This window comes from Lichenostomus cassidix, chromosome 2, assembly GCF_008360975.1.
Source record: "Lichenostomus cassidix isolate B80296 chromosome 2, HeHo_3.0, whole genome shotgun sequence".
NCBI classification, from domain to species: domain Eukaryota; kingdom Metazoa; phylum Chordata; class Aves; order Passeriformes; family Meliphagidae; genus Lichenostomus; species Lichenostomus cassidix.
The window spans coordinates 41,110,496-41,125,424 of NC_139482.1; the positions used below are offsets into that span (position 1 = coordinate 41,110,496).

Consider the following 14,929-nt stretch of genomic DNA (forward strand, 5'->3'; position numbering starts at 1 on the left):
GGGGAGGAAAAAAAACCCCAAAAAATGCGTGAGCCAGGCTCAGGGCAGCAGTTGCTAAGGAACTAAAGCTGCAAGTGTCTAAAAGTCAATATTGCATAGGTTCTGTATCTCTCTATCACTACTGTTGAGAGCAGTGAGGCAGACAGTACTGTTGGTAATCCCAGAAGAAATACTTTGATTTGTAATTTCTTAACAGGGAGGAAAGTCATTAATTAAATATCTTGATAGATTTACTCTTGAAAAAGCAGCTGAATGCTTTGACAGAGCCCTTGGTACATAATCAGTCTCACCACGAGTAAGAACTGAAAATAAATCGTATTTGGCTGTAACTAAATCTCTCTCACATCTTTAACCCAAGTGGATAACCTGCTCCAAAATGTGGCCTTGAAGCAATGCCATGGGAGGCAAGGAACAGGACTGGGCAGTATTTCCTGCCCTATTTACAGGCAGTGTTGTTTTCCATTTTGCATAAAAATAGAATGTTCCAGTAAGATTGTTTCCAACACTGGATGAATGTTTAAAGAAAACCAGAAGGGCATTATCTAACACTTGAAAAATGCTGACTATGATCTATGTGATTCCTCCAAGAATATTTTTCCTCCTCATGAAAGTGTCCAATGCTGCAATAATGTGGAGTTATTTTTAAGAACTATTTTAATCAAGAATCTCTGTTAGTGATAAAGATTAAATGAAATGGGAGTTTCAGAAGTAAGGGGACACCATTACCTATTTCCTTTTTACTTGCCAAAATGAGGCAATGTTCCCCAGCCTTTCCTAAAGCTGCGTTGCTGCCCAGCCCCATTTTCCCTGGATAATTAAACAAAAAACTTACCTACAGAGTGTGTGGCAGCATGAGCAGGGCGGAAAAGCCCCACAACAAAGCAGGATTCAGCTGGCACATCGCTTCCCTGGGAACCAGGCAGGCAGCTCAGAGGTGCCCAGGTGTCACACACAGCTCCTGGACAGTGACTGACACCACTGAACTAAGGCTTCCATGGAAAGAGAAAGGGCATCCCACTACTAAATGAAACAAATCTTTTATTCATGAGCATTCTCATTTTAAATTCACAAATTATGAAAGGAAGGCAAATCAGAAGAGACTGCCAGAGCATCTTTTAAATGATAAAGGTATAAATTTTCTTTCTGAATGTTTCTAATTTAAGAAAGAAAAAGGTTGCATAGGCTTTCTACAGGTGTGCACAAAAAAAAGAAATATTAAGTACATGGAGGTTTTTACATTACAATTCAGTGTACATCGGCTACTTGAAAAGGAAAGTATTTACTTGCAATTCCAAGACAGCTATTGGAATGACCTACAGAATAAGGCTTATGAATATTTACTTTCCAGTCCTGTAAAATATACTGAACACATACTATCAGAAAAATAAAATGACACTTGTGAATTTTGTTCTTGAATCTCTCACTGATGGGGTCTTTCCAGAAAGGACTTTCTACATTTGTGTCTCCCAAGTTACTTTGGGAAAGAAGCAGTGATAATGCATGAGGGGATCCTTCACAGCATCAGAACGAAACAAAACATTGATCAGAGCACAAGTGGAATGTCCTCGGCATGCAGAAACAACCAACCATGCAGACAGAGAAAATCCTCAATAAATTACAAGCAGAAAATTATTCAAATTTCTTCTCAAAAGAACAGCTACAGTATCTCTGTAGCCTTGACAGTCACACCATCCCAGCTGAAAGAGGTCTACTCCTTCAGGGACCCAGGCCTGCATGCCTGACACACAGAGGTTGCAATGGCTATTTAGTGAGTATGTGTCTTGTTCTTTGGTGTGTGAAAGAGTTCTGGGAGGATGTTCCATGTGCTTAATTCTGCTTTTTCGATTGTTCTTTGTGATGATGCTATAAACTGTAGAAATACTCCTAGGTACTTGTCATACTAACCTCTAGAATAAGAGTGGATCTGTTATAAAGTGAATTCTTGCAGGTGATAAAGTACACGTGTTCCTGATGATACTTGGTAGCAGTTCAGTGATTACTACAACAGCATCATTTGGTTTTGTTACAGAAAACTATTACATCAACTATTCCTAAAAAATAAGATTTTTTTTCCTCTTAAAAAAAAAAGAGTCAGTTACAAAACCAAGCTCATACAATCCACTTTTTTTAAAAAATAGGATTTAAATCATTTAGGACATGAATCTTTCTAATGTGCAAAAAAAAAAAAAAGACAAGAAGATTAAATAGGATTTAGGAGGAAAAAGTAGCCACACCTTCATTAAATCGAGATCTGAAGTTCAAATCCAAAGAAACAACTAATGGCAGGTTTCCTTGTGCACACACCTCCTCCTCTCAGCCTTCGGAGCTGCTCAAGAGATTTTAACATCTACCAAAAAAACAAAATGCAGGATGCACAGGGACAGATGTGAGCAGTGCTTTGTCCTAGATATCCTTGTGTAGTATCTATAAAGCATAAGTCAGTGTATTAACAAAGCAGACAAAAGGCACAAAATTAATCAGCTCTACAGACAGGCATCCATGCTACTGTGTGTTAGAAATACAGTGGTTTCTTTACAGGGCACTGTGGAAAGAAGCACTGAGCACATTCTACATGTGCCTTTTGCTGCCACCTCTCCCAAAAACATCTTCACATCCAACAAATACAAACTAAAAAGCAACAAAGCCTTAACACACTTTTAGAATCACTCTGTCAGTGTCTCAGTGGTTATGTTACAAAGCAAGATCGAGCTACATGATTTTTTACTTTTTTTTTCTTATTACTCTACAAAACAGATTGTATCCCATCTCATCAATAAAGTTATTGTCTCAGTGTAATAATTTACTAAATTATTACTTTTACATCAGGAAATCATATATCTGGGAAAGCTAGTTATATCATCCCTACTCGTCCAAGTGTTTTATCAGCAGCAATCCCATTTAGTGGAACATGTAAGCCAGAAGAGTTGGCATGACAGCAGCCAGAGAACATTACACAGCAAGAGCAAAGTTACCAGAGCAGCTGGCTCAGGGTGGTGACCAGAGATCGACCCAACAGCTGGAGCATGAACAGACAAAGCAGCGAGGACATAGCGGGTTACTGCAAAGAACAACGTTCTGGAGAAGGTATTGCTACTTTTTATGGGGTGACAGGAAATTCACACTCATCAGTGACAGGAAACATGCCCTGAACTCAGCAACCCAGAGCGAGCGCAGCCAGTGGATCATTCTTATGTCAAAGTGAGTTACTCGGTGACTGTTCAGACAGAACGACTGCCATTAAGAGACACGTCACGTTTTAAGTGCAAAACATTTTTGGCAAAAGTGAAAAATAGAAAAACCTTAACCAGTACTAATAAAAAAGTATTTTCTTAAATACTAGCATAGGGCCTGATCCTGCAAGCACACAACTCAGGGAACCCCGGCTGAGTCCAGCGGGAGTTCTGTGCCCTAACACTTGGAGGAAAAGGTCTTTGAGTCGCTCTAGTGTTTGTACTGTTTACATGTAGTGTAAATAACACAGCCCACACATGCACACTGTGTGTACCCAGGGATGTGTGCCTGTGTGTCTGTCTATCTGCACACACAAAATGGCTCCTGATTAACTCGAGCTCGTGGTTATTTTGAGATGCATCATTCACAGTACATAGCTTCCCTTGGGGATCTTCTGCAAACAGGACCTATCCAAGGACATCCTGAAGTTACATACTGTATCGTTTTAATGCCTTTCAGGTAAAGGTATGAGGCAACTGCTCTCTTCTGTCAATGGCTCTTCCAGAGAGGATTCACATACATCCAACCATCGCCCTGCAAGGAAATTAAGCAGAGTTTACAAACAAGATTTATAAATACTGGACCTCTGCATGTCCACACAAAAGCTAAAATAAGACCAAACAAGAAGACATCGCTGTCATCTAAAAATTCTGTGTTTAATGAATTGACAAGTAACGTGGACAGGAGGGAAAAATTACAAGGGGGAAGGGAAGCAATGGGAAGATGCAACAGATTCTGGTTTAAATAGCTGCACATACTGGCTAACCTAACGACAATTCCCTTTGTCAGTCTCATATCCCCTCCAATAAAGGGCAAAGATGAACTTGGTAAAATCTGTTTCCTTTCACACAGATGAAACCCAAGACTGTGTTTAGGATGTCAGTGCTTGCTTACATTGGATAAATATCCCTAGATTGTACTCATTTTAGTATGCTGAGATTAATACGGTATGTGTACATGCAGCATTTGAAAAGTAAGGACTGGATTTTACAGAAAAACACATCACTTTAAGTGCCTAACATTAGGTACCAAAAATCCAGATCAAAATCAATCTAACTGAAAAAAAGTGAGTAAGTTCACAACACAGACATGGAAAAATCCACTGCTCTCCTTTGAGAGCCAGACTGTCAAAAAGAGAATTTAAGCATCAGTGCTACACAACAACACCAGCCCATGACAAAATCCACAGACATTCACTTGTCCTCTGTGCAGGAACTTGCTAAAGGGTCTCTAAACCAAGAGACCCCAAGTACCTCTTTGGCAAAGTATTTGGGTTTCCAGGGAGTTGTGAGCGCCGCGCGCTGCCTCTCCTCCGCTCGCTGTCTCTCTTCCAGGCGGTGCTTGTGCTCCGTGGCTGCGTCGATGTTCCCTTCCTTCAGAGAGTTGGTGACATGCTGCCACAGGCGCCTGCCCGGGGACAAGGAGCACAAGGAGAGTGAGAACAGCTCTGCCACAGCCCAGTGCTGCTAGACACCAGCCTGGTGAGCAGCAGGCTGAGGCCACGCTATCCATGCTGGTTTTCCAAGTCACACAGCTTGGGAACCATCACTCTCCCAGGATATTCATCATGTTTGTGGACCAGATTTTCAGTTTCACTCAACTCCCAGTATTATGCCATGCAATTTTGTCAGCAGCCTCTGTTTGGGTTCCTGGTTCTTCACCATCTGAGCTTTTTTCTCAAAGCAGGTGGATTTATTTTTACCATTTCCAGTTCACATTCCTTACTGATGTTTCCCTGCCCCCACATGACAGGTGTTCAATTATGTGGTTTTTTGCAGTTAAATTTTTGAGTTTTAAATCCCAAGAGTGCATTGAACTGGGACACTGACTGGTCCCACCAGGTCACTAACACAGGAACAGATTCTAGGGAGCCCCTCTAGGTCTGTGCTCTGTATTCCCATTACAATATTCACCAGTGCAGAGCTAAACATGTTTCTCACATGGCTGACCACACTCAGATACAAGGCCTTGCATCAGCCTAGCAGAAACTTTGCCCAGAAAAGCACTGAGAAAAACCATCATAGAAGGGGGTTGGGTTGGAAGAGACCTTAAAGATCCTCTAGTCCCACCCTCCCTGCCATGGGCAGTGACATGACCCACTAGACCACGTTGCTCAGAGCCTCATCCAACCTGGCCTTGAGCACTGCTGGGGATGGAGCATCCACAGCTTCTCTGGGCAGCCTGTTCCAGTGCCTTGCCACTCTCACAGAAAAGAATTTTTTCCTAATGTCTAATCCAAACTGCTCTCTGTCTAAAACGACCACGGCTTTCAGAAACATCCAGGGGTGCTTAAAGGAGTTTCTGTTTACAATCTGATAAACTGCAGATCCTGCAGAGACACTGGATGGATACAATTTGCTTACTAGTATCTAAAAAATAAAATAAATACACTGAAGAGCTACTGGCTTCCTTATTTACTATAATCTTTGTGTTCCAAACAACAGGGGGAAAATGAGTTTGTGGATAAGCAAGCAGTCTAGAAAGTAGAAAAATCGTATCTAACTCTGCACAATGACTCAAGACACCCTTGTAAAATAAGGATATTTACATATAATAAAATGAAGTTTAATTCATATTTTTAATCCTCCAATAAAATGTTCCTAAATTCAATTAAAGTATTGATTTTTCTGAAGATAAACATCAACAGTTATTGACAGTGAATAACAGAACAGGTTTTTTTCTAATGTACCTAGTCAGAGTTAGGCACATGATGTAGGTGCCAAGAGCCTCAAAACCACCTATATGTTTGTCTTCGTATCTCACACTGTCTCATATTTTACATACTTTTATACATAAACATATATTCTGAAATACATAAAACATGAAATACCAGTTTAAATTACATGATGCAGCATTATTTGCAACAAACTGACTGATTTGCCTACCATGTTGCAATCACTCCAAGAAGCAGGTGAAAACACTGCACTACCATTTTCCAGATGCTCTTTAAAACAAATTAAACAGGCATTTTCCCCATCTACAAAATTTATGTACTCGCCACTACAGTGTAATTTATGCTCCAAGGAACCAACACACAGCTCTCTGTGCCCAGATTTCTGTGCTGTAGGAAGCCAGGCACTTTTGAACCACAGCACTCAGAACTGCAGTTGACTTCCCTGCTCTGCTCCCACCCGAGGTTCAGCAGGAGAGCACTGCAAAGCCTCTGCCCTTACCTTGATTCCAGCGGCCCTTGGTTAGCTATGGGCCTGATCTTCTTCCTGATAACAGGCAGCTTGTTGGTGTCAATCACTTTGGTGTCTCCGTTGCTGTAAGTGAATTCCAGGGTGCCATTCCATTCTCCCTGTGCCTTGCACACAATGGTGTTCGTTGGATTGTGCTTCACTTCGGCTGTAACCCTGATTTGAGGGGGAGGGAAAACAAGACCACAGGAATAACTGGTACCAGTAATTATCAGCACTTGAAGGCACTGCCTTGCTAAGTTTTCTATCTCTGCAAATCAGTTACTCAAGGAAAGCACTGATGCTGTCTCCAAAGCAGACTCGTCCCAGGAAAGATCTCCTAACGCAGCAATAGCTTTGGGATGACATTCTCCCAGAGTACAGCAGTAACCCAACTGAAAACTCTGATACTCAGCTCTCAGCCAGAGCCAAATGGTTACCTCAGCAGCCTGAAAAACAATCCCTGACATTCACGAGACATTTTCAATACATGATGTTTTCACACCTGAACAAAATGCTGTCAGAGACCCACGTCGAAGACTTTGGGTACCTTTGTTTTCTTCTTTAGATCTGCAAGTTCACTTCTCAGCTACTGAGAGGCAATGATTAAAGCCACCTCAGCAGCTAAAGAACTGGTCTGAGAGTGAGCAAAATGGGTAGGACTGGAAAACTGAAATGCACGGAAAAGTTTCGTGTGTGTGTCTATTAGCATGCACATGTGTGCTTTACAGATTACTTTACATGGCTTTCTAAACTCAATTTTTTAATTAATAAAGTAATACAGCACAATTTCCTCAAATTTTCGCTCACCCTGATGGCACCAATTATTTACCTACACCATTTAGAGAAAAACCCTGTCAAAACAGCCCATATAGATATTTGCCTGAACTCAACATTGAAATGGTTGACACACATATGGAAGAATATTTACAGCAACTGAAACAAAACAGAGGGAACCATGCAAAAGCACAGTCTCCTCATGGACACTGCAAAAGTCCACAGAAGAACAAGAAAGGAATCTATGTATGTTAATGGCTGGGACATCAACTTGAGCATGGAAGCAAAACAGGAGACTGTCTTGCACAGCACCTCTTCACATCCTTAATAAAGGGGCACCAAAGAATTTAAATAACATTTTCATCATCTGGAATTTCAGTGCAAACATGGGAGTCCCCAGTAGGGAGCTACCTCTATGGGCAGTGACAGTTTTGCTTCTCTCCTCTTTTCAGGAGCTCCACTTGGAACATCAGTTCATCTACAAAACTCACACAAAAGCAGCAGCTGGTGTAGCAGAAATACTGCCTTTTCCACATACATTTTTCTGATCCTGCACTTACAGCAAATTTTACAAGCAACAAAGCCTGGAGAAATACATTCACTTTATTTTAATGAGAGAAACAGATCCAATTCAGTTAAACAACATAATATGTATTGCTACAATAAACTGCCCTGAAGCTTTAAGTCATCTCCAGCACTAACAGAAGAACTTCAGATATCTGTATATAAAATATTCCAACAGAAGAACTGAACAGATGCCCGAGACACTTTCCCTGAAATCCAGTTGCACGTAAACAAGAGTAGAACAGTAATTCCTGTACCTGTGGACCTTCCCTCCATAGAAGGGCTTGGTGTGGAACGTGACCGTGGCAGAATAGCCTGTTCTGGCACAATTGATGTTGACTTTCCCTCCAAGCTCCACCCATGGGATGGTAAGGATCGAGCGAGCATAGGCACTGGGCAGGGTGAAAACATACTCTTCCTCGTGTTCCAGCAAGTGAAGAACACCTACACAGGAAGAGGTAAAAGTGAGGTGATAAAAGGTTCACTGATAAGACCTGATGGCCACTGACCAACTACCACCATCAAAATCCGTCCACAGAGGGCACAATGTGCAGCTCTCCTTGAAGGAGAGCACTGTCTGCTAAGAAAGAAACTCTGCTCTCTGGAACAAGTTTCTTCCAACAAACATTTTCAAAAGCACCCAATTTGACTGTGTATCCTGGGGTATTGCATTCTACCAAACAACTCCTCAGAAAATCTGACTGGATTGCTTACTTTGCATTACTGTTAAAAGCTGGAAAAATATACAATGTTCATGCAAGAAGCCATACTGAAAATTCAGATGCTCTCTCAGTGTCATATCATAATCTCCCTCCAGAAAAAGACATGGGCATGGCCAAAGGACTCTTCACATCTCCATTCAGTTAGGAACAGCCATGTCCTCCACTAATTTACTGTTCATGCATTTGTTGGTGGAAGTGAAGGCTTTAAGTCCCCGTGGGTACAGCTAGGAAACACGGCATCTAGAAATTCCCCAGTAAGTTTGCTCCCTGCTTTCCAAATGCCTGGTTTCTCACATAGGCTTTGAAAAAATCTTGCGTAAGTGAAGAGGGGCCCAGCAGGGCCACTGCTCTACTACCATGAAGACCACTGTCTCTACAAGGCAGAGGAAATAACTGGTAATTCCATCTCATTCTGTAAAGGCTTCTCCACCCTCAGCACTATGAGAGGCTGTAACTAAAAACAACACACAACAGCAGCAGTTTTTCAACATTACTTGGAACTTGCACAAAGAAAGTTCCTTTCCTGATCAGACTTTAGCAGCTTCCCCTGGGGTATCTATCCCCATAATAACTGTAGTTTGGTCTGCAGGGTAACAGGACATAAAACCAGGTAAAGAGCACCATCAACCTTGCACGCAGAATTAGATCACACCAAATGTCTGCAGTGTATTTTTTATTAGAGTGATACAGTCTTTTGTGTCCCATTTACTAACTGCCTAAAGGCAAAAATGACAGCTTTGAAAATATTTTTTCACAACAGGGACTGAAAACAACCCATCACAGGAAGCACTCAGAACCCAGAAATATTTGAAAAAAAAAAGAGCAGGAAAGTTATTTTGACATAGTAATAGTATCTGTTTAGAAACAAGATGAGTTTGAGCCCATTTGCCTTCACCCTGGGGCAGACAGGGGAAGAACACACTGTTAGTGGTATTGATTAATCTATCTGTTTAAGGGAATAATGACACTACTTTTTCAAAGTGATCTCACATTTAATGATGAAAAAGCATTAAACAGGAACACAACACTACTGCTACCAACATGAAAATATGCCTTTAATGCTGTATGAAAACACAAACCTAAAACCACACTCAAAACTTAAAAGCACAGAGCTCTAACACAACCATGATCTTGAATATTGGCTCCAGCTAAAAAAGCTAAATGCAGGCACAGGAAGCTCTGCAATTTGTCACTTCTGCCTTCTGAAACTATTTCACAGGAAAACATTTGCAAACCAGAATAGCTTCATGCAGTCGTTCTCAAAACTTCTGCAACCTCAGCCTGCCAGCAGCAGCACAGCCAGAGCCTCCACTCCAGCAAGTCTGACACAAGGAGCTGGCAGTGCAAAAGCACACAGAAAAGCCATATCTTTAAAAGGACCTCTAGTCATTTCATCTTGGCAAGTTACAAGTTCCTCGTGTCATGTGCTGAACTCCCACCAGCAGGGAAAGGCCAGGAGGACACAGCTGGAACACACACACTGTTTTGCCTCCAGCTGCCTCAGCTCCACACCTGCAGAGAAATCCAAACTGAATCTACTGCAGTCCATTCATCCTGGACACACAGCCAGGAAGAATTTTACTCAAAAAATTATTCTGGTTATCAAACTCATTAAATGGATGCTATAATAACATTAAGTTTATAAAGAACAATTGTAGAATCATAGAATGCCCTGGGATAGAAGGGACCCTAAAGATCATCTCATTCCAGCCCCCCTGCCATGAGCAGGGACACCTCCCACTAGACCAGGCTACCCAGAGCTCTGTCCAACCTAGCCTTGAAAGCTTCCAGGGATGGGGCATCCACAATTTCTCTGGGCAACCTGTTCCAGTGCCTCACCACCCCCACAGTAAAGAATTTTTTTCTTATATCTAATCTAAACCTAGTCCCTTTAATTTAAAAGCCATTCTCCCTGCCCTCCCCGTTGTCCTTGTCCTGTCACTACATGTCCTTGTAAAAAGTCTCTCTCAATCTGCCATCCTTCTCTGACCATCACTGTATGTCCCCACATGAGAGGAAACTGGTATGATAAACACAATTTCCTTTTGGGTGAGTATAGGTTTGCTTTTGTCCCCCTGATGGGATCAATAGCTTTTTTCTCCCTCCTCGAGTGGGAGGGACTCAGAGCTGCAATGCTGCCAAGCACATTTAAAGTGGAGAGCAAACAGCAGCAGTGACCTTCAATGTAAATATTTAACCACCACAGCAGGTTAGATATTAAAAACTGAACCCAGCTCTCTTGGCAGTATTTTTAGCACCCGGTTGCATATTTTCTGAATTCCTTAAACACCTGAATAAATACATTTTTTAATGAAGTGCTATCTCACTTGAAACATGACTCCAGCTCAATAATTATAGTCTAAAAGAGATTAAAGGGCAGATCTGAAATACCCACAGCTTGATAATACTTTTAGTATTAACCTGACTGGTTTGCATTCCACCGTTGGCAGAGTCCACACGCAAAACCTCGTTTAAGCAAAGCACCACAAACACTGTGGCTTCACCACCACATCTGAACAGAGACCTGTGCTCCCCTAGGAGAGAGGAAGCCAAAAATCACACTGAAATTTGACATTTGTAACTGGTACCACAATTTGAATTAATGTCCTACCCTGCTGAGTGTCAATCTTGAGAAATTAAAAGCCAATAAACTGAAAGCTAACAGTTACTTTAAACGTGTAATTTTAACATCTGCTTATTCATTACATTGCAAGTGATATTTAAAAACAACTGCTGGAAAATACACAGGCTATTTTTCTTTCCTTGCTTCCCTGCTGTAAGGGATGATTCATGTTTAGTTTGAAAATGGTAAATATACATGAAATATTGTGGAATATTCTCCCATTTTTAGTTTTTTCCTCTCACATCAAAGAATTCTTTCAAAAACTCCCAATCCCCTTTAAAAAAAATTAAGTATTTGTAGGCAACAATTATACATGGAAGAATGCACCAGACCAGTACTCTGGGAGGAACAGTGGATTTAGTAATCTAGTTTATTAGAAAAAAAAATGCTACAGAGAAGGGTGAATTTTTTATAAACCAATGCAGAATATTGAAATTCCCCCTTGAAATGTCCTCAACACCATTTACTCCTCCTTTAGACTACAGCATTGTATTCAGAGTCACACCCCTATCCATGACTCCTCAGCTTGTATTAAAGGAAGTGACGCTCCTGGCATTTCATTTTCCCAGTTTGACTCTTACATGTCTCTCTCTGATGCTGCAGCTTTGTGAATTGATTTCCCAGTAACACATTTTGACAAAAAACCCCAGAGGAGGCTCTGGATCAATAAGCTACAGGAGAGACATGTGGGATTTAATGCTTCCCACTGCCTGCATGGCGATCAATCTGAACAACAAATGGCACGTGGGACACAAGGGGCCAAGGGCAGTCTCCTTGTTTAAGAAGCTCTTCAGCCTGTCTGTGTTACTCATAACACACAAAGAGGAGTAAGTTACGAGTGGGATGAGCCCCACATAGGTGTTGTGCATCACCAACTGCCCAGATCCCCACAGGGAAACAGGAGATGCCAGAATTAGGCTCTTCTTGTCTCAAACCTTTCAGGCAGCTGTGTTGCACTGCTCGTTTTTCAAAGACTGGACTAATTTGCTAATTTGAGTAATGACTGCCATGCTATATGAAAAATGTTGTAAAAACACTGGGCTAAAAATATTAACACAAAAATGAGTACTTAGGGAAATACTTAGGGGGTTCTAATTGCATTTAGCAATCAATCCTTGGGACTGGTAAATTAAAAAGTCACTAATTTCACAGTACTAGGAATTATAAACCTGTACATCTAGTAATACATACACATACATGTATTTGAACAGAAGAAAAAAAAAAGTGAGAGAAAAAAACCATTTATTGCTTGCTTTCTTTACGCTGGAAAGAGCACCGAACTTTTTCCCCACCTATCGAATCTTTTCAAGGTTAATTTTCAATTTAGAAAATAATTTTTGGAAGTCTATACGTCACTACTTTTTAAAACATTTAAGAGAACAGAAGTGAAAACACCAGACCTAACTAGCCACTTCACAATACAGAGCAATCCACTTAAATGTACTTTATGCTCTCTGCGAAATTAACCCATAAATCGATAATGACACTTTTTGTTGGATTTTGCTGCTTTGGACCAAAATCCAAGAGCAGAAGCAAAACAGGCACAGCCAACACTGAGGTGTGCTCACCACAGCATCCTTACTCTGCATCCAGTATCTGTTTGAAGATTCTATGGACCAAGAAAAAAACATTAAATATTTACATTGACTTTCCCATCCTTTGTTAATTTAAATCTTAATGTGAACCTATTCAATACAGCCTCTTCTCCCCCCTCACTCTTTCATTAGCACATAATTAACATTAACCAGAATTAGGGACTGCACAGGCAACATGAATTCTTTTATGCAAAATACCCTCTTCTATTCAGGGTGGCTTTCTCATGAGGAAACCCAGCGCAGACTACGGCGAAGAATGGGGGTTTTGTTATATGGCAAAGAAAAAGTTGCGACATTTCATTAGCAAGCCAGATTTAGACCCCTCATAACCAGAGATGAAGAAAGGCTAGCATATAAAGCAGCTCCTCACATGGATTTCCAGCAGTGCTCTCCCATTTGCTCTGCATCTCTGCAACTGATACTTAGTTTGAATCAACAAACAAAAAAACACAGACAGAAAAAAATATCTTAGTCACTTTGAGGTGTGACATACACAAAAAATCACACCACTGAGGTACTGAGCTGTACCCTTTGCATGCCAAGACCATACCATCCTTAAATCCCCTAATTCTTTGAATTCCTTTATAAGCCTTTGTACTTCCATGACATTCTATGTCAGCTTCTAATAAAAAGCATAAAAAGCAGCATGCTCTATACATCTAAGGACATTCTACAAAAATGTGATTCAAAGCCCCCACAGACACATTACCATTACCATATTCCTTATACACTATAGGTCCAAAAATTCAGCACTAATTTATTTCTGTAAATAGCTAACTGCTTGAAAAAGCTTCATTGAACTGTCAGAAGGACACACACAAATTTGTTCAGAAGAGAGCAAAGTTTCAAAATACGCCACAGTTGCTTGTATTCAAAATTAGGCCACAATGAAGTTTCTGGTCATCATCACAGAATCATCATAGAATAGCCTGTGTTGCAAGGCACCTTAAAGATAATCTTGTTCCCAACCCTCTGCCATGGGCAGGGACACCTTCCACTAGCTCAGGTTGCTCAGAGCCCACCCAACCTGGCCTTGAACACTTCCAAGCATGGGGCATCTACAGTTTCTCTGGGCAACCTGGTCAAACAGAACTGCTCTGATATGTATCAGACTAGAACATGATGATCACTCTCTACCACTAAATCATCCAAAACATTAATTGTAGTTCTCCTATGCTCTGTTTGGAATGATTTTTTTCCCCTCTCATATATCGATTAGTACCAATTTAATCTGTACTATAATGAAACTAATATTGAACCAAAATCAGAATTATTTAACCCAAGTCTAAAAATGGTTACAGGTATAATAGAGGTATCAAAGAAACTGTCTTTCAAGTAACATAATGGTGCATCTAAAAGCCTTACTGATCTTACAAAAAAACCAAAGGTATCCCCATATACATAATTTAACTCTAGTAACAGGCAAAAAAGGGCTGAAAGGGACAGGTCCCTCTCTCTTGTCCCCTGAGAAAGGGACAAGGCAAAATCCCAAAAATAGCACATGATTAGTTTGGTCATCCAATGCACAGCAGCAAAAAAAAAAAACCAAAAAAAACCCCCAAAAAAAACCAAACCACAACAATCAAAACCCAGAGATTTTGATGATCCATGACATGTTACTTTCTTTCATCAAAAGCAGGATCAGTGACACTTCACTCCCAAGAAACTCACTTAACCTGCTTTTAACAGTTTAAAATAAGATTCTACCACCTTACTAGCCAACCTTGGTGTGAGAAAGTTTCTCCAAGGACCTAACTTTAGTTTCTACCTCCCTTAAGTAGCTTCATATGCCTTCTGACTAACAGCACCTTTCCACAGTCTCATTTGCTAACTTTGCTAGACTAAATCACCCCATATGAAATGTTGCAACCCTAAACACAAGGCAAAAATCTCCAAGTTATATTTCACATTAAAAAATTATTAGGCCCTGCATTACTAGGCATGTAAATACAGACTTAGGTTTTCCACACTTTTAGTCCAGCAGCTCCTTTTTTTTGGTTCAGCAATCTATTCCCTGGTACTCACGCTGACCTCAATCTACTACAGAATTTATACTTATGCAGCACATAAGAAAGAAGCATCTGCAGCAGATTCTAATTTTTGCACTGCTTGACTAATCTACACACCAACTTAATCAGGAAGACCTCCCTGGGACTAAAATAAATAAACAGAAAAATTAAAGAAAGTGCAGTTTCAAGTGAAGGAACTGCACTGCAAAGGCAGCATTTTAAATCAAGG

The 14,929-nt window shown here is 40.7% G+C and overlaps 1 protein-coding gene across 2 annotated transcripts in view; it reads right to left on the minus strand.

The window, feature by feature from the left end:
• Positions 1–1,012: 1,012 nt before the first annotated feature.
• The window catches only part of OSBPL10 (oxysterol binding protein like 10), a 114,166-nt gene continuing 100,249 nt past the window's right edge, over positions 1,013–14,929 (minus strand). For both annotated transcript variants that reach the window (XM_085051174.1, XM_085051175.1), the window contains exons 9-12: positions 8,009–8,195; positions 6,405–6,587; positions 4,485–4,638; positions 1,013–3,765 (exon numbers count right to left, since the gene is read on the minus strand). In XM_085051174.1, coding sequence (XP_084907300.1) covers positions 3,721–3,765; positions 4,485–4,638; positions 6,405–6,587; positions 8,009–8,195 — 569 coding nt within the window. In that variant the 3' untranslated portion in view covers positions 1,013–3,720. The remainder of the gene's footprint in view (positions 3,766–4,484; positions 4,639–6,404; positions 6,588–8,008; positions 8,196–14,929) is intronic.